Source organism: Acanthopagrus latus, chromosome 18, assembly GCF_904848185.1.
Source record: "Acanthopagrus latus isolate v.2019 chromosome 18, fAcaLat1.1, whole genome shotgun sequence".
NCBI classification, from domain to species: Eukaryota; Metazoa; Chordata; class Actinopteri; order Spariformes; family Sparidae; genus Acanthopagrus; species Acanthopagrus latus.
Genome location: NC_051056.1, coordinates 21,759,863 through 21,782,280, shown reverse-complemented (window position 1 = coordinate 21,782,280; position 22,418 = coordinate 21,759,863). Strand labels below are relative to the sequence as shown.

The 22,418-nt window shown below is 43.4% G+C and overlaps 1 protein-coding gene across 1 annotated transcript; it reads right to left on the bottom strand.

The window, feature by feature from the left end:
* Positions 1-3,381: 3,381 nt before the first annotated feature.
* On the bottom strand, positions 3,382-22,062 carry LOC119008126 (neuronal acetylcholine receptor subunit beta-2-like). The gene is made up of 6 exons (XM_037078196.1): positions 21,436-22,062; positions 10,808-10,953; positions 10,646-10,690; positions 10,072-10,181; positions 6,513-7,503; positions 3,382-5,984 (listed from the first exon to the last, which is right to left on the bottom strand). Exons 1-6 carry the CDS (start codon positions 21,485-21,487, stop codon positions 5,829-5,831), a joined length of 1,500 nt encoding a protein of 499 aa, XP_036934091.1. The 5' UTR covers positions 21,488-22,062; the 3' UTR covers positions 3,382-5,828.
* Between the last annotated feature and the right edge of the window lie 356 nt (positions 22,063-22,418).

The following is a 22,418-nucleotide window of genomic DNA, read 5'->3' as shown; positions in this document are numbered from 1 at the left end:
GCTGCCCTGCCTCTGAGTGTCTATGTGTGAGTGTGTTTGCATGTTTGCACATTAAAAATGCTTATTGATCTCAGACTACAGCGTGAATCGGGCTGCAGAAGTCTTGCGTCTGTTGTTTATGACCAACCTTTATCCTCTCTCTCTCTCTCTCTCTCTCTCTCTCTCTCTCTCTCTCTCTCTCTCTCTCTCTCTCTCTCTCTCTCTCTCTCTCTCTCTCGCAACCCTCCTCCATCACCCATCCAGATTCATTTCCTTCGTCACGCTTCACGATCAGACCTGGAGACCATAACACCAACTCCCTCTCTGGCTGACTTTTTGTCTTCTTACTCATGGAGGAAGAGCCTGGTTGTGCAGTCATCGTCGAGGAGACTCTGCATGGACACAATGGACATAAATACACATTCTGTATACATACAAAGTCTATAGAGTGCAGCGAGACAGATGGGTATAATCTGAGTGCACTGCTAAAATCCAGCAGATTCTTTAAACCCACAGTCAACAAACATGGTAGCTGAGGGAAGTTAGTCACCGCTGAGCAACTGCCAAGACCAATTTTAATTATTTTCATGACCCTTTGGTAACTCTGCCTGGTAGAAAGTGCAAAGCTGCATTCAAACCCTCCTACTTTCTACATCTCTGTACACATTTTAAAGCCCTGGTTGGAAAGATGGTAATCTTTAAAATTCCCATGAGGTCAAAATCAATGTTTCAGTTGTTTTAACACATATTGTTTGTTCTATATTCCACCTACATGCCAGCATCAGCCCTAACAATGGCAAAAAAAAAACAGTGATTTTGGATGTATTCTTGATGGTATTTTGTAATTTTGTGAAAAAAAATGTTTTTATATATAATTTGTATTACACTGCCATATTAGAGTTTCTGAGGATCGGGCTTCATAGATTTTTGCTGGAAAAACAAGATTTTTGTAAAATATCTTTTCTCTCGTTCCCACTGATGGCCTCCAGGTGCTCTAAGGACAGACTTATCTTAATCAATATCCATAACACATCCCTCCTTAGCTGTCTCTTTGTACAGATGACAGGTAAATAGCAAACAGCGCTCGGCTTTTTGTTTCTGGGAACTCTGATGTAATTTCACTCTTTTTGTTTAAGTGTTTACTTTTAACTGAAGGGTCATTTATAAGCTACAGCTCATCTATCCTACAGAGAAAACTAGTATTATTGCATCGTGGTTGTACTGTAGTTTCTGTTCCTGGTGGCACAATGGCTATAATTTATTTTTTGCAGAATATTTTGTCACAGTTCATTTCCGACATGTCAAATTTTATTGTAATTATCATATGAATCTTCAGCACCTCCAGCAATGGCTATCATCAGCGCGTGGGCATATAAAGGTCATCAAACCGACAGACGGAGTAGGCAGCAGCCATAACAATAAAGGATTTCCAAGGTTGTGAATGATTGGATGAGCTTCCAACACGTTTTATATAAGTAACCTAGAGTTTTAGGACTCATCATTGCAGACGTCACAAAATTTGTGTGACGCTTAGGACCCAGAAAAGCGTGATAAATCGTCCGAATCTCCGTCCATCCACAACACCAGTAGTACCACCACGTCACCCATCAGCCCCCTGCAACCGTCCCCTCCACCATGTGGCCACTCTCTTAATGGAAATCGATGCCGATGTCAAGCATCTAATTTATGAGTCAGACGAGGGGATGATGGGGGAACAACTGTGAGCTGTAATTGCTCAACACGACTCCAATTCAAAGGCTGTCACTACATCTGCAGGATTATGTCACTGTTTGACTGTGTGCGTGTGTGTGTGTGTGTGTGTGTGTGTGTGTGTGTGTGTGTGTGTGTGTGTGTGTGTGTGTGTGTGTGTGTGTGTGTGTGTGTGTTAAAGATGTGATTTTAACTGGAATATCATAATGCTGTAATATCGTCGCTGGGAGCATCAGAAAAAGCCACTTGTGTATTTTTGTGTTGTGGATGCAGACATGACAGCCAGTGTTTCTGAATTCCTCATATTCTTTACACCCACTGAATTATAGATAATGCATTTAATCGTCACTTTCTCGCCATCACATTCAACAAGAAGTCGATTCTAACACTGCTACAGTGACTAAGCTGCAAACTTTAAAGTTAGAATGTGTGAAATGTGATTATTAGTGGCATGAAATTGGCAAATATGCAGATTTATCTGATGCATCTGGCTCCTTTCTAGGTCAACACCACATTTCAGGAAGCAGCTGCTATCTGATAAAGAGTGGAAAAAACTTCATAACACATGTGATTTCTCAGAATTGTGATAATGTAACATGTTTGTATTCATTCACATGCTGTGTCCCTTTTGGTAGTCATACCGCCTCGCCGCCAACTTAAGCTAACAGAAGGGGAAGTTCCAAACCCCGGGGATATAAGAGTGTCTAATGAAGCCACAGTCAGCTGACTAACATTTAGCCCTGGCGCTGGAGAGTTCACACTCGTGCACAAAGAGCACACACACACACACACACACACACACACACACACACACACACACACACACACACATGCACTCTTGAAACTTCTGTGCAAAATGCCAACTGCCTGGAGACTATGCTCGGTTTTGAATCAACTCAACGTGGCTGAAAATGTGTGAGAGAGAAGAGCTGTTCAAGCTTTCACTTTGTCACGTCCTTAATGAAGTCATTACACAAATAGCCCGTTAAACACTCACCAAATAATAGAGGAAGAACCGGAGGAGGGAGAGCGAGGGAGGCAGCGAAATGCCTCAAAACAAGTGAAAAAACACCTTGAGGAAGTTTTTTTTAAACTGGTTTAATACTGATGCCGCTATATGACAAAATCAAATGAGACCACCTGTTAGCAGATTGTCTGTTTCTAAATAGTAATATTATTGCCTGGCATCACAAGAAAGGAGGAGGAGGAGAGTTTTCCTTAAAGAATTTTATTGTTGATGTTGTATTTTGTGGTTGTTGCTGATGCTGTGGCAGGATCAGCAAAGAGAGGAAGAAAATAATTCACTGAGGTAACAAATAAAGCTAAAACAGAGCATGGGTGTACATGTGAGTCACTGCAGGCTCTGGGAAGGATTTAAAACTAATGTTCTTTTTCTACCATTATTTATGAAACACACTGAGATGTGATTTTCATATATCAATTTTAGTTGGTGGCTAAAACAAAACTAGGGTTGCATACAGTTAATAGACCAGTTGCAACATTCACTGCTGACCTTGCCACTGAACTATATATTGTTGTTATAAAGATATAACAAAGGGAGTCGATAACTTTAGAACTTTTTTTTCACCGGCTTCCAAACACACACACACATGCTAGCCCGATCAATATCTTTGCCGCAGCAGGCGGTGGTACATGGTTGTCCACATGGGCTGCCAGAATCAACAAAAGAAATAAAGCTTCATTGTAATTGCTTTAATACAGAAACTGAGACATCTTTATAATGCAGAATGAAGGACTGTAGGATAGGATGACCAATTAATGTTCATGTGATTCATCAGGTCTGCTTGTCACTTTCATCTTTCCCTTTTATTGATCCACTTTTGCAAGACATCAGCCACCATCTCAGTCCTTTCCCACAAATCTCAGCATTAAGACAAAACTCAACAGGTTACGCAACATGACTGGCTGGTGGAAAGAAATAAAGAAAGAGAGTATGTTTCATTCCATCCATTGGAATATGAAATGAATCAAAAACAGCTGGATTAGTACAGTACACCTTTTTTCCTTGGCTAACGTTGGTATCAGTGACAGATGAGTGCCGTGACAGGTTATAATAACTCTGAGGAATAATTATTGGACACTGATTCAAGTAACGTCTCTGAGAACAGGCTGCAGTTATCAAGCATACAATATGACTGAAGGTAAAGCAAGTGAAGATCCAGACTGTTTGGTTAATATGGCCCCTGGTCAGTGTGTATAAAATACTGTACAATATTATTGCTGCTGGTGTGATGGATGCTGACGAGCAACACTTTGATGAAACCAGTGTACTGTACCTTTCTTTCTTTTTTTTTTTTTTTTTTTAAAGAAGCGTAGTGAGGTACAAAAGCCTGAAGGTCACTGGCTTTTAAGATCTGTATCGTTATTGTTTTCTCTTTCTTTTTTGCAAGATTCTTAAAACATGGCTGCTTTTTAAACATCACAACAGCAGCTTGTTATAGATTTGATCAGTCGGTTTCTTTGGGTCCACACAGTGAAGTGTGTGTGTGAGGGTAAAAACAGGCTGGGAACCCCCATAACACACCATCCATTCGTATTCACGCAGTCCAACAGCTGTTTGTGTCCTTATATCGTTCCCATGTTCAAGGCAAATATCAGAAATTCATACAGTGAGCTATTGGGAAAAAGGACTCAGGGATGTGATCAACTTCTATGTATCTACACAGAAGGGATTCATCTTCTCCTCAGGGGATGTGTGGTCGATGCGAGGCCTGTATTTGCTTGTGAGTTTCTGTGGCTTTGATCATCTTTGGCCTCTTTCTCTCTATTCTCTCACAAAAAGACTTAACAACAAAGAGCAGTGCCTTGCTGTATGCATGCCAGCTCCCATAATGTCACATTAGGACCGTAAGAATTTGATTAAGATACAAAGAGCAAGATCGAGTCTGTTGTAAACAGAAAACAATAAGTCCTGAGTTGCTGCTGGCCAGGTAAAACCTTTGTGAACAGTGATAGGGCTCAACACACTTTTTAATACGACCTTTTCAAGTCAGGTGTTCCTTTCAAAGTAAAGCTATATCTTAGTAGAGAACTGCATCCATATTGACTCCCAAGAAGGAGCATCATGACTGACAGGTGGTTTCATTGCACATTTTGAAATAAATGATAATTCTGGTTATTATAACTCAGGTTTTGTTTTTGATAATAATGAATTAATGTAATGTGCCAAAAATGTAAGGAATGTTTAATGTAACTAATGTGGGTCAATGTTGAAGCAGGAATTCGATCCAACGTTTCAGTTGTGTTATAATTTCACCTTTTGCCCTTGTTTTCTCTTCAGAATATGTTACGGCTAGGCTGAGGGTTTAGGGGTGTCCTGGTTAACAAGTGGTTAACACATATACTTGTTTGGCTTAACAGGGTTTGACCTGGCACATCGGCCCAGTGCAGCAGGGATTTGTATTGCCATTACGACAGGGCTACTTGCTTGATGATGCGCTCAACTTGAAGTGGTTACAGGAGCCGTTGGGAATACTCCCGAAGAGTGGCTGCGATCAATCTCAGGTGCAGCGTGGTTCAATGCCAGTGCAGTAAAACTGGTAATGGAATCGCAAATCAGCATAGCATACTTTGACTCAGTCAAAAGTGTGACATTTGTCTTCTGCTCGGTTGCACCAGGAACCTTTGATCCATGTCTCACCACAGTCTCGCTCCCCTTGTTTAAGGTGTGTCTCTGTCAACTGTCCAATAAAGAAAGAAATGCCAGAAAAGTTTTCTTAAATATCTGGAGCAAGAAATGTTAGCACATTCTCAAGTTCCTCTATTAAAAATGATCTCCTATTAAACTATGAAAATGTGACCCAATTTGTTACAAACCAGAATTATCTATTTAGTCAACTGAAACAAAAATGCTCCCACATTGTACACAACAGATGTGGAGCAGAGGATGCCGGGACACATGTAGGATGAAGAGGCAAGAGGTGGAAGTAAGGATGGGAGCAGGTGGCGGACGAGGGCTAAAGTGCATAATTATAATTCCCAGTGAGCGTGTGGTGTGATGCGGACGTGTGACTTCTTGTGTTAAAATGTTGTTAGAGCTCTGTGACTGGGAAGGGGTGGGGGGGCACTCAAAGTTCATGTCTGGGTCATGTTGAGATTAAAGTTCAGGATTTCTGATCTCAGTTATGGTCGATGTCATCAACAATGGGGGTGTTGTAACTCTGGAAGAGAGGCTGCATGAAGAGGCCCAGCGTCCCGACCACGCACACAAACACAAAGATCCACAGGAAGAGACGGTCTATGACCATGGCCACGTACTTCCAGTCTTCAATGATCTGCAGAGACATTTAAAAAACTGAATATTAGTGACGTGGCTATGACAAAACATTAAGTGGAACAAAATCGAATTGGGGGCAGGGTCAATATGCCAGCGTATCTTCTTCATTTGCTCAATAACCAAATCTAATCCAATAACAAGCAACAATCAAAGTTGCTCTTACAAAAAAACATGATAATGAATCCCAGCTGATGTGCAACAATTTAATGTAAGTTCTGTAGAAGCTAGAGCACTAGAGGAAAACTCTGGATCGGCAGGGTCATTAGATACATCATCTGGGAGCCACAGATGTCTGCAATGTTCACTGCAATGTAAAAACAAGTTTGACCTGCTTGTGATGATAGACGTCATGTCAGTGATCAACAAAGTCATGAGGATTCAGTCTTCGAGAACTATGAATATTTGGAAAAATCTCAAAAGACTAAAAGCAGCCTATGTCAGGATTGAATTGTGTAGCAAGAACAAAACAGATGAAGGAAGAATCTCCAAAGCATGCTGCACTCATGACACACGCGGATACACCTACCCCTTCATCATCGTCCTCGCTCTTCATCTTGTCGGCGATGTAGCGGACTCCATCCACCGCATCCTCTACGTCAATGTTGCACTTTAGCGTCATCCTCTTTCTGAACTCTGTGTTCTCTGACAAGTCGCTGATCTTCCAGCCGTAGCGTTTGGCCGAATCCTCGTTCACATAGAAGGACGAGGAGGAATCTGCCAATCCCGGAGGACTTCCAGTCCCTCCGTCCACTCCACGCAGCTTCTGGTCAGAGAATGATCGTTGCTGGTGTTTTTTCCGGAACTTCTCGCGGATGTTGGAGCTACCGGGTCTCCGCATGAAGAGGTAAGAGGGGAGCCGGTACAGAAAAACACGTTTGACCCAAGGAGGCATGGTGTGCGTGCTGGGGGATCGATGGTGCACGTTGAGCACGCAAACGCTTGTGACGATAGAGAAGGTGACCAGCACCATTGTAAACATCAGGTACTTCCCAATCAGAGGCACTGCTAAAGATGTGGGTGGGACAATCTTTGAGATAAGGAGTAAAAACACAGTCAGGGCCAAGAGGACGGAGATGCAGAGAGTCATCTTCTCGCCACAGTCTGACGGGAGGTAGAACACCAGAATAGCCAGCGACGTGATCAGGATGCAGGGAATGATCAGGTTGATAGTGTAGAACAGAGGTTTTCTTTTGATAATAAAGTCATAGGTAATATCCAGGTACCTGATGTCATTAGGGTCTTCGTTCTTTCGTCCAGGCAGTGAAACAATGTCCCACTCACCACTGGGTTTGAAGTCGTCACGTGAGGCATAATCACTAAGAAGCATGAGATCAATCTCCGTGTGGTCGTAGGTCCAGGAGCGAAACTTAAGGGTGCAGTTCTGCTGGTCAAAGGGGAAATCACGGACTTCGATTTTGCAGGCCGACTTGTAGATGGCTGGTGGGAGCCAGTTCACCTCGCCGTTATTGGAGACCACAGCATTGGAGTAGAAGGAGACTTCATAGGTACCGTCAGCACTGAGAGGAGGAAAAGACAGGACAAAGAAAAGTCAAAGCATTGGAAGAGAAACTGGCAAACCATGTTCCAAGATTGTGTCCACTCATTCATTTCTAAACCATCGGCACACGTATCACAAATGCGTAAACTTGTAGGAGAAGGATGAGGACGATGAAGTAGCACTCCTTGTGCTGGCATGGGTTTGAGCATCCGATAAGGATTCCCACCGGACACCTTCCTGTTAAGGTAATTGTTACGACCCTAGAGAAGTCACATCGTAACAGTATTCAATGCTGCTATTTGGCTTGTGAACCTGACAAAAAAGTGTTTAGTTGGGGTTCTTTGTAACCAAAGAATCCAGTTGGACATGGGTCATTGGCAACAACATCTCTTGGTTAGGTACGGGCACCAATACTACTTGGTTAGACATAGATAGCCATGTTGGCTTTTCAGTCCTGGGTAGTGTGGAGCCAACTTAGGTCAAACAGTGGGGGGGACAAAAAATAAAGTTAATGTTTGATGACATCCTGCTGTGAGGTAACTACATGCTCCAAGCTTACACTTAGCTAAAGTTCAGTCAGGAAGACTGTCTTATCTAGATTTTATGTCCTCGTCATTCACATTTCTCTCTCGCCCTCTTCTCCAGCCTCCTTCATAATCATATTACTAAGGCTGTTTGCTCTTCCATTTTAACCAACCAGATTAGTCAACAAACTTCAATCATAATGTTGCTGCCAAACTAAGATCCTTTTATCTCTCTGCTTCCGTCAGTTGTCATTTCAGTGCAAATTCCCCTTAAAATACAGTCACATCATGATACGACTATTCACATTTCTCATCCTAACTGTGCACATGTTAATACGAGTGAACAGGTATTTATTAAGTCTCTCCTGATTGAACTGAGTTTTGGTAGTTATCTGGGTAGCTATATTGGCAGCGGTGTGGATGGAATGGGTGGAGGCTGTGAACAGTAGTTGGGACACCTCTGGTTTTACTCTACTGTCATTTACTGGCTCTCAGCTGGTAACAAGCTTTTCACACTCTGGTCCAACTTTGCTGTGATGACTTGAGGAGGACACTGTAAAAACGCTTCATAAACAGGGATTTTTTTCTCTTTTTGGCAGCAAACAGAACATAAAGCCTTCCACTACCTGGCTTTAGATGCATATACCATAACACCTGAAAGTGAGGGGAAGGAAAGTCTTGCTCTACTCTGGCGCCAGTGAACCCGCAAGCAAAAAGCATTGCTGGCTATGAACAACGAGACACAAATGGCATCTGCTAGAAGTTTGCTTGAGTATATCAATCCACTGCAAATATACTGAAAATGACTTTATGACTTATTGTATGTGACCTGTGCAACAGTTATGTGTGTTTCAAGTTCAAGGATGTGTTTATTATCTCGAGGGAGGAACTGCTCGGGACACATCCCAACAACATGGCAACAACTGCCCCACCCCACCTCAAATCTGCTGAGACTGATTTTATTCTTCATCTCACCAAGGCTGCAGGCGATGCATTATGGATAAGTGGCCTATCAATTATAAAGTAGGTCAGGAATCCAACCATCACACTCGGTCTCTAATGCTTTGGCTCTGCTGTGAATATGCAGACTAATTAAAAATGCAGAGGCCCCACCTGCTCCCTGCGACCTCTGGTTCCTCAAACTTGGACGGAGACCTCGACCTGGAGTCGTAAAGTTGTGCTGATCGTCTCCTATCATTTTGCCTCTTAAGCCATTATGCTCTTTATGTGGTCTTCAGCTGACCAGCAATCCGTGTTCATAAAAGTTTAATGTCTACCAGTCTTGTATAAACAGTGGAGTTACACTGCTGACCACAGCTACACGTCCACAGGGTCTCAATCTCAGATTAAGCGCCCAATCTTGAGCACATTGACATTGATTTGATGTGAGACATCAGAGCAAGGATTCCTTTTATTAACTACATTTTAACAATTACAATTTGAATTGTTAATGTTACAAGAAACTAGCGTATAGAACAAAAGACCCAGGTGTTGACCTACATGGATGCCAGGCGAGGTGAGGTCCCGAAAGCCTTCATGTCTGTCGGCTAACACTCCAGTGAAGCTTGTTTCTCCTTCAATAACCAGAATACAGCATCAACATTCTCATGTATTTTATATTCTCGCACATTTTCCCTCTAAGCTATTTTGTGCAGCTGAGTGCACAAGTCAAATATTATCACGTCAATTTTTTGTGCACGCCTTCTCATTCAGTCATCAAAGGTGCACCCTAATACACTTTGGATGGCCTACCTGCACATTTTAATATGTCCTTGTCTCGCTTTCTGTTTAAAATTTGTAATCTCTCATCCCTTAAAAGATCATTCATCCACATGAGACTTTCTGTCTCTAGACTGTAGTCAGTCTAGACAGTGTTAACAAAACATTTTGTTTATGTTCATTATCCTAAAAGAGACAAAAAAGTGGGACAAAAAGTACAGATAAGAGGATTGAAGGAGTAAGAGGATATAAGGAGATATATTCTAAAAATGGGGCTTTTGAATTAAGGTGTTTTACAGACACGAACACACACACACACAGAGTCTATCACAGAGCAGACGTACTTGTTGTAGAGGACGATGTCTGGCAGCCAGATGTGTTGTGACGGGAGTCGGATTTTCTTGATTCCCTCGTACTCTTCAGGGTCCCACATTAATCTGTAGTCGTTCCACACCTGATGAAGAGTGCAAACACACACACACACACACACACACACACACACACACACACACACACAAGCACACAAATTCAAAAGCCATTCAACCAGAAACATAAATATGAGTTCATGCATACCAACACACACACACTGGTTCAGTCAGACCACATCTGGCAAAAATGCATTTTAAACAGCAGCAGACTGACATATTTGTCCAGGATGCCATCAGCTGACCTCACCAGTGAACTGGCAAAAAAGTCTCTGCACATTCCCCTCAAACTGCTGCAAACCCAGATATGTGATGGTGTGTGTGTGTGTGTGTGTGTATGTGTGTGTGTGTGCGCACGCGTGTACTAACAACTAACATGAGTCAGACACTTGTTGTGCTGCTAAGAGGAAGAGCTTGGACGCAGCATGACCCCATGCGCACAAACACACACTCACAGAGGGACGAGAACAAGAGGACGAGTGGGGACACAAACCTGACTGAGCCAACAGTTGGTGGTCATGATCTGCTCCCGCTCGTTCTGAAACACAGACAGGAAGGAGGTTTGTGGATGGCTGAAGTACTAATCATAGATATCATCCCACCAACATCCATATTCTTGACGTGTGTGTGTGTCCGTGTGTGTGTGTTTCCTCACCACGTTGATCAGCTGAGCCAGAGACACCTGGATGTAAATGGTGACCTGCTGGCTGTTGTTGACAGCTGGTCTGATCAGCTTGTTGTAGCGCTCCGGTGACAACAGGTGACTCACCAGCCGCTCCTCCACCTCCGCACACAGGGCAGCTGCACACACACACACACACACACACACACATCAGTGTAGCCAACAGGGCTCTATATTTCTCCACCATCTAAGAGGGGACCTCTGTTTCTGGTCATTTTGGGAAAAAACAAAAATAGAGTAGGAAAGCTTCTTTTAACGTCTTTTAGCATAATATTACTTCAAATGTGTACTTTTAACTTTCTTAAAGGAATTGCCAAGAGGGGACTTGCATCCTTCAACGACGTCTAAATATCAGGGGCTTTGACTCAGGTTGATCCTACAAATGTGCATATGTTGAAGTCCCCTGTCAGAGTGGCTTTTCATAAGATTTGATTTTGATGCAACCTTGAATTCAACTTTCCAGCACAATAGCCTGATGGGATGAATCGTATCTGAAAGAAATGGTTATGATTTGCTCTGAGTGAGAGCGAACAGGTTGAAATGGCTCTGATGTCAAAATAAACCGCATAATGACGGAGTGGAATCAAGAATCACGGCCCTTCAAGAAAAGAACTGAATAAGTAACACAAGCCTGACTTTATCCACATTAGTCTCTCATCATGTGTGTTCCTAGTCAGCTCCCTGATCTTTGCCGACATGCTCTCAATCATCAGTGTGGTTGAACGCGTTCAAAGTGATGCATGATAACAAAAACAGACAAACACACATACGTGCGAGGAGCAGCAGTTGCTGAAGTGACGTTAAAATCTCGTGCTGTGGTCTCAGTAATTAGGCACTGCAGCAGTGTAGTATGTCCACAGATGTAATGAGTGTGTAATGAGAGTAACAATGCATGCGATCTGCAGTCAGCCCATATGACAATAATGACTCACATTTGAACATCCTCACATACGCACACACACAGGCACACACACACACACACACACACACATGCACACAGCCACTGAGCCACCGCAGGGCTGATTTCACCCTCGTAATCAACAAAGCGCAGTTGTCCGACTGGGTCACAGAGCTTCAGTGACAGTGGGTGGTTTCAAACACGGATGCTGCCAAACTCTCATACATTTCGAACTTGTGAAAAGAAATGAAATTTTGGCTCGTTTCAAAAAGTAACTCAACTCGACTTTAACAACAGCTTTGATTTCTGGCTTTTCATATCTGCTGTCCTTCTGGCGAAAGTCCACAAATACGAATATGTTTTTGAAGATTTTATTGCTACCTAGCTGTCTGGCTTAACTTTCATGTGCAACCTGCTTTTCCTCTGTGCTACCGTACAAGCAAATAGGCACTTAGTGTCACATGCGCTTACATTTACAAGCCTTTTCTCTCTTGCTGTGTCTTGTACCTGCTCTTTCCTTCCTTCTTTTATTTGTTTTTTTGTCCCTTGTTTTCCAGAAGGCTTATGTGACCACCTTGTTTGTGCTTCATAATTAAAATTTAAAAAACAGGACGGTGTAAATCGGAGGGTGACAAGAAAGATAAGAAACGAAGGTGGATTACAGAGGTTAATACTGTTGTATACCAGCACTGCATGAGATTGAAAGTGACAGTCTGATATTTTTCTTTACCACAAGATATATTGCAATACGAAAAATGTATAAGAAGTGTTAAAGACTTCAATTTGCAGCTTTGTTTTACCCTCAACCCTGAAACATCTCAGACTCCTGAGACAAAACAATCACGAGCTGTCTAGAATGACACGGACATACCTGCGACAATCTGATGCCAAAAGTGAAAAGGTGGCATTTCTCTTCTCCACCGACCAAAAATAAATGGCACGTGTTTGAGTTAATTTGCCTTACATGACATGGCACATCCAGCAATGTCAGTGTTGAAATGATATCTTGTGCAGTCCAACCAGAAACTATGTACAGTTAAAGATATCTGCTATCTCAGTGGGACTAATCTGGTTAAACAAAGGCTATATATCATTTTTAAAAAAGCTCATCTTTGTAATATCTAACTGTTGTCCGTTTCCTGTCATTACATTATCTGCCATTCTCTCTCTGTCCAGCAGTAGTCCCCAGTTTGTCTGAATAGTTTTAGTTTCCTGACCGAACCTACTTGTAGACCTGCTCCCTGTTGAATCAGGGCCCCAGTATCTACTATATACATGTTGTCTGGTGTGACTCCATGTTAAAGTTTTCCAGTCTTTTTGTACAGTTGTGTCCTGTTTTGTTAACCTTTGTCTCCTCTTCTGGACTGTTTCCTGCCTGCTTATGTCTCTCTGGACTTCTTAACCTGCTCTAACTTCCCATCTGTTACCAAACTTGGATTCATTGTAGAGCCAGGAAACTTTAATCTACTTGTTTGATGTTAGTCCAGAATCAAGTGAGTTGTATTGACATAGTACAATATAACAAATCGTTTGCAATCTAGACAGCATATTACTTCCTCTATCCTAAGAACATTTCAGAAAAAAGGAACATTTAAATGGGGGGGAAAAAAGAGGAAACCTCACAAAGAGCAACACAAGAGGGATCCCTCCTCCCTCCTTGTGTCTGGAACAGACCAGTGTATTAAGTTACAATATGGATAATTAGGATGATGAAATTATAGAGAAAAACACCAAAATATACCATTGTCGCCATCAGTTCCTGTTTCCAATTTGCTGCATATATTTTATTAAGTGAAGAAGGAAAGATTTAGTTTCAGTGCCGGATGATTCAGTCAGTGTATCTTTAAAATATCTGCTCTCTCATTTTCATGGAATCTGCTGGAATACAAGCTTCAAGCTGCCAGACTGCATCTCACAGACTTGTAGCTATGGGACCTACATCTGGGAACAACCATTCAATATTCAGGAGACCAATGAGTCAGCAAGTCTCCAGTGAAAAAAAAACAACTTTCACTCCTCTATTACGTAGCCGACTCCAAGTGACGTCTCTTTTCAGTTGAGTCATCCGCGGCCTTGCAGGACCACAGCAAGCAGAACAGGAAACTCCGGCCCACCTTTGTCGGGACAAGGAAAATCCTCCATGAACCAACATAAAACTGTATAAGTTTGTGCTTTATTTACGACTGTGGGTTTAATTTGAGCTATAAAGAACACAATTTTTCATCACAGATAGTGTGATATAGTCCAAAAAAAGCTGTGCAAACACTTCTGAACTGACGTCAGTGCTCTACTTGTGCCCAGACATCTCAAAACTGTGCACTTAGCAGCTTTGGACAACTACGAATGTTGTCTATTTTAGCAGTTTACTTTCAGCTGTCATATTCAGGGAGGAAACATTCTCTGAGACCTGTCAGGATCAAAGTGAACAGAGGAGGCACTGAGCTTTAAAGGCAGGTGCAGAGAGCAGAGATATCTCCACACTTGGTCAGTCTGCATTAACCTCCAGCGAGGAGGAGAGGGCAGAAGTGTCCAACAGCTGAGCAACTGTGACATGACACTAAACCTCGAGGGCAAACGTCCTCGGAGAGCTCTGCAACACAGAGCTCTGTCTGTCAGGATCAGAGGGATTGGGACACGAGAGAAGACGTGGACACTGAAACACAACAAACAGGAAGCAGTGAAACAATTCCCAGATTATTATAATCATCTGATAAAATGGAATAGGATCAAGCCGTATTATGGTAATGATTCACGGGGGACCACATTGATTCACCAGTGTTGCTTGATGGGATCAATGTCTGGCAACAATTCATCCTTTATATGCAATAAAGGAGCAAAACTGATGCATGATTAAAACAACCGGTGTCCTCAGCGGACCACACTTCCTATAAATCCGGCTGTTGGAGCTCATTGTTTTGCTTCTCGGCTTTATTTGTTGCCGTTCTTCGGTTAATTAGATTAAAGCCTTGTTAAAAAGCCCAGACCGAGCAACGGCAAACAGCTGAGGGACCATGACGTTTATAGAACCGTCAGGATCCTGAATTAGCTGAATTACAATCATTAACTGTGCCGCTGAAATGTGACACAAATAATGTAAAGATACACACACACACACACACACACACACACCAAAGTTCATTTTAGTCAGTGGAAGGAGCACTACTCAGACTTTGACAACATTTTTGTATTGTAAAATGTTTACTAAATTGTAAAAAATAATCCTGAAAATGCTCTCAGGGTTACCTCTCAAGCAGAATCCTGACTTCGGTTGCAACATGCGAAATGTAAAATCCATTGTTCGTGGTGTTTGACCCATAATCAGGACACAGAGTCGGGATATCTCAGCCTCTGCTGCATCGATTGTGCCTCCTAACCTCGTGAAAGTGCAGTGCTGAATCACTGGAGCAGCCCTTTAATACCAACACGTGACAGCTACCATTTGTTGGTCCTCCATCTCAAGAATGACCCACAGGAGAAATTAAGGCTGTCTGAGTCAGTGTCTTTGCAAAAACACATTTTTATTTATCAAGCATATCCTGATTTTTATCTTAGTTTCCTGCTGATTTGATTCTTTTTTAATTTTTTTTTTGTTTATTATTTCAATTTCTTATTTTGCGTTTCTTGTTCTTTTTATCGTTCATTTGGGGATTTAATTACATTTTTGTATGTAATGCACTATTCACTCTATTACAAGACGCTGTACCATCAAAATGATTCTGAAGCTGTTATTTTAAGTCGTTGAAGAGACTTTTGTCTGAAACCACCATTATTCCAAGCTCTCGAAAGTGAGATACAGTATTCTGCTTCTGAAGTGACCACTTCTTAATTTAGCTGAACAATGGTGACAAATGTTCAAAGTCGGTGTTACTTTTCTTGTGAAGTGCTTTTTTTTTTTACGTCCTGGGGCTCTTTATCTGCAGCTTTAACATGCATACACTTCTCAGTACAAAGTGTTCATGAACCACATGAACAATCAGCGAAATCCAAACGGCAGTTTAGAGAGTAAAATTAAGTGGCTATTTAGAGGCACAGTCCCGCCTCCTCCAAGGGACCTTATGTCAGACAAGCATGTACAGTTGTAAATGTTGAGTCAATGTCAATTTATAAGTTCATTTTGTTTGCCAAGAAAGTCCCAGCTTGTCCTAATATCCATTCAGTTTTGTGTGAAACCACTCAGAGAGCTCCACTGTCTTCTCAACATACGTCACTGACACTAACATGGCCCATGTGGGGGAATTCTATTAGATGAATATCTGAGACCATGAGAAGTTTGCTCATAGAGCAATCATAACTATCACTATCCAGACTTTAACGTCTGTACAAGGCACGTATGACCTCCTATTTTTTGGAGACAGAGTGACCTGGGAGAATCATGAAATTCCCCCAGTCAGTTTGGTGAGTATCTAAAATACAGGAGTAGTTCTACAGTGTTCAAGTAAACAAGACAGTCTCACAGTTTGGAGGGGGGAGGGTCCTGATTGCCACTTGTGCACGTAACTGTGTAATGACAACTATAAAGCCTGTTAAGCTATTTGATATCTAAAATTATATATAACATAGCGCTGATGAACGCTGGGTGGAAGTTGTTGCTGACAGACTTGAATCGCCACTGACTCCCAGCATCACACATTATTTTGTGACAAACTGCAACTTTCTCAGGTTGAAAAATCATATTTTTGAAATATGTCACAATTCAGATGAGCTCATAAAGGTACACTATATTACCAAAAGTATTCGCTCACCCATTCAAATGATCAGAATCAGGTGTTCTAATCACTTGGCCTGGCCCCAGGTGTATAAATTCAAGCACTCAGGCATGCAGACTGTGAAACAAGACATTTGTGAAAGAATCGGCCGCTCTCAGGAGCTCAGTGAATTCCAGCGTGGAACTGTCATAGGATGCCACTTGTGCAACAAATCCAGTCGTGAAATTTCCTCGCTCCTAAATATTCCACAGTCAACTGTCAGCTCTATTATAACAAAATGGAAGTGTTTGGGAACAACAGCAACTCAGCCACGAAGTGGTAGGCCACGTAAAGTGACGGAGAGGGGTCAGCGGATGCTGAAGCGCATAGTGCAAAGAGGTCGCCGACTTTCTGCACAGTCAATTGCTAGAGAGCTACAAACTTCATGTGACCTTCAGATTAGCCCAAGTACAGTACGCAGAGAGCTTCATGGAATGGGTTTCCATGGCCGAGCAGCTGCAGCCAAGCCACACATCACCAAGTGCAATGCAAGGCGTCGGATGCAATGGTGTAAAGCACGCCGTCACTGGCCTCTAGAGCAGTGGAGACGCGTTCTCTGGAGTGATGAATCACGCTTTTCCATCTGGCAATCTGATGGACGAGTCTGGGTTTGGAGGTTGCCAGGAGAACGGTACATTTCAGATTGCATTGTGCCAACTGTGAAATTTGGTGGAGGAGGAATTATGGTATGGGGTTGTTTTTCAGGAGCTGGGCTTGGCCCCTTAGTTCCAGTGAAAGGAACATTGAATGCTTCAGGATACCAAAACATTTTGGACAATTCCATGCTCCCAACCTTGTGGGAACAGTTTGGAGCAGGCCCCTTCCTCTTCCAACATGACTGTGCACCAGTGCACAAAGCAAGGTCCATAAAGACGTGGATGACAGAGTCTGGTGTGGATGAACTTGACTGGCCTGCACAGAGTCCTGACCTGAACCCGATAGAACACCTTTGGGATGAATTAGAGCGGAGACTGAGAGCCAGGCCTTCTCGACCAACATCAGTGTGTGACCTCACCAATGCGCTTTTGGAAGAATGGTCAAAAATTCCTATAAACACTCTCCTCAACCTTGTGGACAGTCTTCCCAGAAGAGTTGAAGCTGTAATAGCTGCAAAAGGTGGACCGACATCATATTGAATTCTATGAGTTAGGAATGGGATGGCACTTCAGTTCATAGAATGAGTAAAGGCAGGTGAGCGAATACTTTTGGTAATATAGTGTATTTGTCTCTCACCATACACTGCCATGCATTTCTTTTTCTGAAATAAGGTCCCATGGTGGCCGACCAGAAGGGACGTGACTTCGCCTCTTTATAGTCAAAACACATTCACGTAAGAAGGTTTAATAGAAGCATTATTTGAGTAAATAGATCAAATGTACGTTCTGAATTCACATCTTCATGGTGGTTTAATCTGCAGTGTGGTCTTAAGTGTCTTCAGGTATCTGTGGCTGCTGAAATAGAAGATGTCGTATTGCCATAAAAATGTAAAGGGGATGGCATAAAAATAAACCCGGCACGGAAAAACTACCAAACAGTGGAAGACAAATGGCTTCATGTGACCAGTGGAGAAGAGCGAACATGACACAGAAACACAGTATAGGAAGTATGGAGTGATGTAAGGTTTGGGGCTGGAAAATGCTAAAACGGTAGATGAGGCTAAAATGAGATGTGTATGAGGCTGATGTAAGTAAGAGACGGAGCATTAGGGAGTCTACCAGCAGGTCTCATCACACATGTATGCACACACACACCCATACACACACTCCTGTCCGGCTCGTTGCACTCTCCACACCTCAATAATTCATCGCCGCTAAAATAAAAATGCCATCATCTCACAAGCACACACTCGACCACAATCAAAGATTATTCTCCGAGTCCTCCGGATCAGGATCAACACATCAGCCTCCATCGCAACACGCACAGCGAATTGAGAGCACGTCAGATCTCAAACACTCAGACACACTGATGTGTTTGCGTGATGCAGATGGATGGACGGGCTGTGTCATCGGTCCAGTGTGCAGACAGAGCATCCAAAATTCTGCATCCTGTAGGTTATATTTTTTTTTTTTTTTTTTTTAGGATGGTGAATTATTCAACGCTTTGCCATCTGGGGTGGCCTTTCTGAGGCCAAAACAATTTAGGGCTTCAGCTGAGTACACTGCTGCCAGTATCAGTCGTGTTATAAAAGACACCCATGTGCCAGTCGTACAAAACCACGGCCACGTGGTCCGAGTTCCAGCGAGACGTTTCACATTGCAGAGATCTGTTGGTTTATCAGCATCTTGTGGGATTTCACTTAGTTGTTCGCCCTCAAACTTTCCATCATCGCACTAACCAACTGTTCTTTTCCTACAGTGACGTGTTGTCTGTCACCACCTTTCCCTCGCGTCTGTCTGTCCTTCTTTGCTCTTTTCTTCTCCACGGTGGCGGGAATGTGTGCAGGTTGGGTAGAGAAGAGAGACGATGGCATCGGGAGAAGGCGGCTCTCTGCTCCCCTCACATGTTTGCAACACTTCCCTCTAAACACGTCTCTCTCTGGCTCGAAAATCACAATGATCACCGCTCTCTTCATCTGCCCTCCTTCTCCCATTCAAACAGCAAACGTCCAAAGAAGTGTGCCAGCGCATGACTACTCGTTTACTATGAAGTGTTGACTCACTGAGGCACTCTTGACCGAACACAAACATCTGCAGTCATGAGAAAGCAGTTTTTAAATCAACAGCCTGTAAACAACCTCGGGACAAAAACTTAGAGCTGCACATTCCTGCCCACCCACATATGAAGCGTCACCCAGGGGCTGCAGAGAAGCAGACTCAGAGATGTGTGAGGGGGGGAATCACACGCTATCCTCTTGCAGTCGGGAGCACAGCGCAGGCTTTTAATGAGCATCTAATGAGCGGCAGCTGTAGAACATATTAGCACATTTGCAACAGCGTGCAGCTGATGCTGAGAGACACAGGGAGGAGGGGAGATGGGGGGGTGGGTGGTGCGTGATGAGGAGCTCAATCAAAATGTCAGATAAGTTAGAGTGTAAGAGAAAGAGTGGGGAAATATAAAGAAAGAGAGAAAATACATCCCAGCGAAGTGGCCGTCTGGATCGAGTCATTTTACTGTAGTGGTCGGGGTGAAGTTTGGTAGGAGCGACAGAGCCACCGTCATGCAATGCCTCAGCTGAAAAAAGGAGCACAGGTTATGTGAAAGGGTCACAGGAAAGAGACCAAATTGGATCTGTTAGAGGGGGGAAAAAGGATTGAGGAAGCAAAGGAAAGGGAAAGGCTGAGAAAAATGATGCAGTTGAAAGAATCTGGAGCTGATGGGGCCGCAGCACCGCTTTAAACGCAACACAACATGTGTCGACATTATAAAAAGGTCCAAATAATTAAGACTTAGCCAGAAACAGCAGCTCACAAAGTTCAAAAAGTTTCACCTAACTCAATAAGTCATAAAATTGAGCGATTTCTTTTTTGAAGGGCGTCTGGGGAATGTCTCTCCCTCTTCATCTCTTTGCTGTTGTTGACTGAAGTTGATGTGGCTGTTTTGACCTGTTCAAGTTCAAATGGATACAAAAAACATGTCGCACACCATTTGCCATGACGTCATGACCCCCAGCTGTGACTGACTACTCGCAGCGCTGCTTCAGGGGGTTCACAGAGATGTGTATGTGAGATTTAGCTGCATGTTTAAGGTTCTTTAAATCTGAGGAAACGGCTGGAGAAAGGAGAGTTGGGAGGTGGCGAGGGGAAGAAAACGAGCGAGCAAAGAGAGGCGGAGCAACAAGTAAACACTCACCTTCTTCTGCATAATGAACTTAAGAGTTGTACTGTTGTAGCGACACATGGTTGACACCTGGAAGTGTATTTCTGTACACTAACTACCCACTTTGTTTTCAGATCCTTTTTTATAACTTGCACATAAAAAAAAACCAAGAATGAGACTGTCTTTTGAACGTTTTAGCCCTGCGATATCTATTTCTACTCTCTGCACGCTTTTAATCCAATGAGACATGTTTAGTTAATGGCACTGGGGGTGAATGTATCCGTCTCAGCGCACTTGATGTATATAAAGAAGCAGAGCCAAGAGGTTCTTGTGGGTTTGCCCTGTTGAGCACTGCAGCAGATTGACCACTGACACGTTGAGATCCCACTTCAACACTTAAGACACCCCCCCCCAGTGGGATTCCCCCTCCGGTGTGGGATTCAGGACCACAGACAGCTCCTCTAAAGTTGCTTCTCTTGATAAAAACACAACTTCTGCTCTCCATTATCTGATTGAAGTGCCCTAAAGAAAGGTTGCCTGTGAATTTAAAAAAAGCCCATTTAGATCCCTGTTATCATCGACAGAGGGCCTTGGCACACGCTGCGGGCCATTAGACACAGCGAGGGCCACAGAATCCCATCATCAGGTAGATTTAAACACCAATGCCTGTGTGCAATTATCGCCACATCATCCAACTGCTTAATGAATCATGAGAGGAGCACAGTGCCATTTTTTTTTTAAATTACAAGCTGGGACTGCTGGGAAATGCGTGCAAAAAAACAGCACACGGCTTCTCATATCACACCCACGATTGGGCGCATAGAAGACAGTTTTTGTTAGGGGTAATGTGTCTCTTGTGTGAAGACATGCAAGTTGGTTAATTGAGGCTCGCCGATAAATCACGTGCCAAAGTGTCTGACGCACGGAAATGGCACTATTTTTCCCACCGGCCCGCTTTCCGGTATCACGTGTTGTCTGTAAAGTGCATTTCAACAAACATCTTATTACTTCTGTGAGCTTTTTATGACATTAAATTAGATTCATCAAACAAAATGATATACTTATATGCGCTGTAAGACTAACTGGCACGCACAGACACCAGCGAGAGCGCAATCTGAGCCCCAGACTGAGTGATTAAAGCTCCGTACGCAAAGTAAAAGTCCCCCTGTCCCGTTCCAGGAGTATTTAAAGGAATTACTCACTTGCCACGGTGAGAACCAGGAGAGCCAACGCTGCTTTCACCGGGGCTGCCATCGCTTCCTCCCCTCCAGTGCGACAGATCCACGGAAACCTGTTCCTCTGCGTGGGTTTTATTTCCCCTCTCTTCCTGCCCTCGATGTGAAGTAAAGTAAAGAGTGACTGAAAACAAGAACAACACAGGCTCGATTACAGCGGTTTCATCGCTGGGTGATTTCCTGCAGAGGAGCGCTGACTGCAGCCCGACAGAGACGAGGAGGAGGCTGGAGGCTTTCTGCCAGAGCGCACCGACTCCAGCGCTGCTCCCGGAGCTGTGATTGCGCGCAGCGGAAAGCGGCTGCAGAGAGAAACAGAGTCCCCCCTCGATTCTTCTTGAGCGATGAAAAAAAAAACAGCGTTTTCCACGGGAAAATGGGTCAGGAGCTAGTGGGGATACGCCAATCCTGTTATCGGCGACGCGGCCGTTCTTCAGATAAAAGATTTAAGCGCCCCGGTCTTCACATCGCCCTGCCCGCCCTGTGCGCTCCCCCGCCGGGCGTCAGTTTCACTCTCTGGCGTCTTGATCGACACAGTTTGAACATGACATCAAACACAGGAAGCGATAACGGTCAGGAAACCTCCCCCTCGGGAAGACATTTGATACCCAGCAGCCACTTGAAACTTATCTTCCCCAATCAAATTTAAGTTAATTAAAACACACTTTTATGAAGCTCTCTTGGTTGAGCTGTGGCTGCAACTATCAAAAGGCAAAAAAAAAAAAACTGTGTCTCTTTAAAAATCCTGCAAGTGATAAGAAAATAAAAACTGTTAAGACTGAGGTTGAGTGGAAGCTGATCCTTGGCGGCACGCGTCCATAAAGGCCTTGTTATCTGCATTGGGCACATTGAGGATCAGCTGTTTGTTCCCTCACTGATGCTGGGAAGGGTTGAGGCGGGTGTGGAGGTCATGACGTTTCCAACAAGAAGCAGCATGAAAACCATTAGGTTTT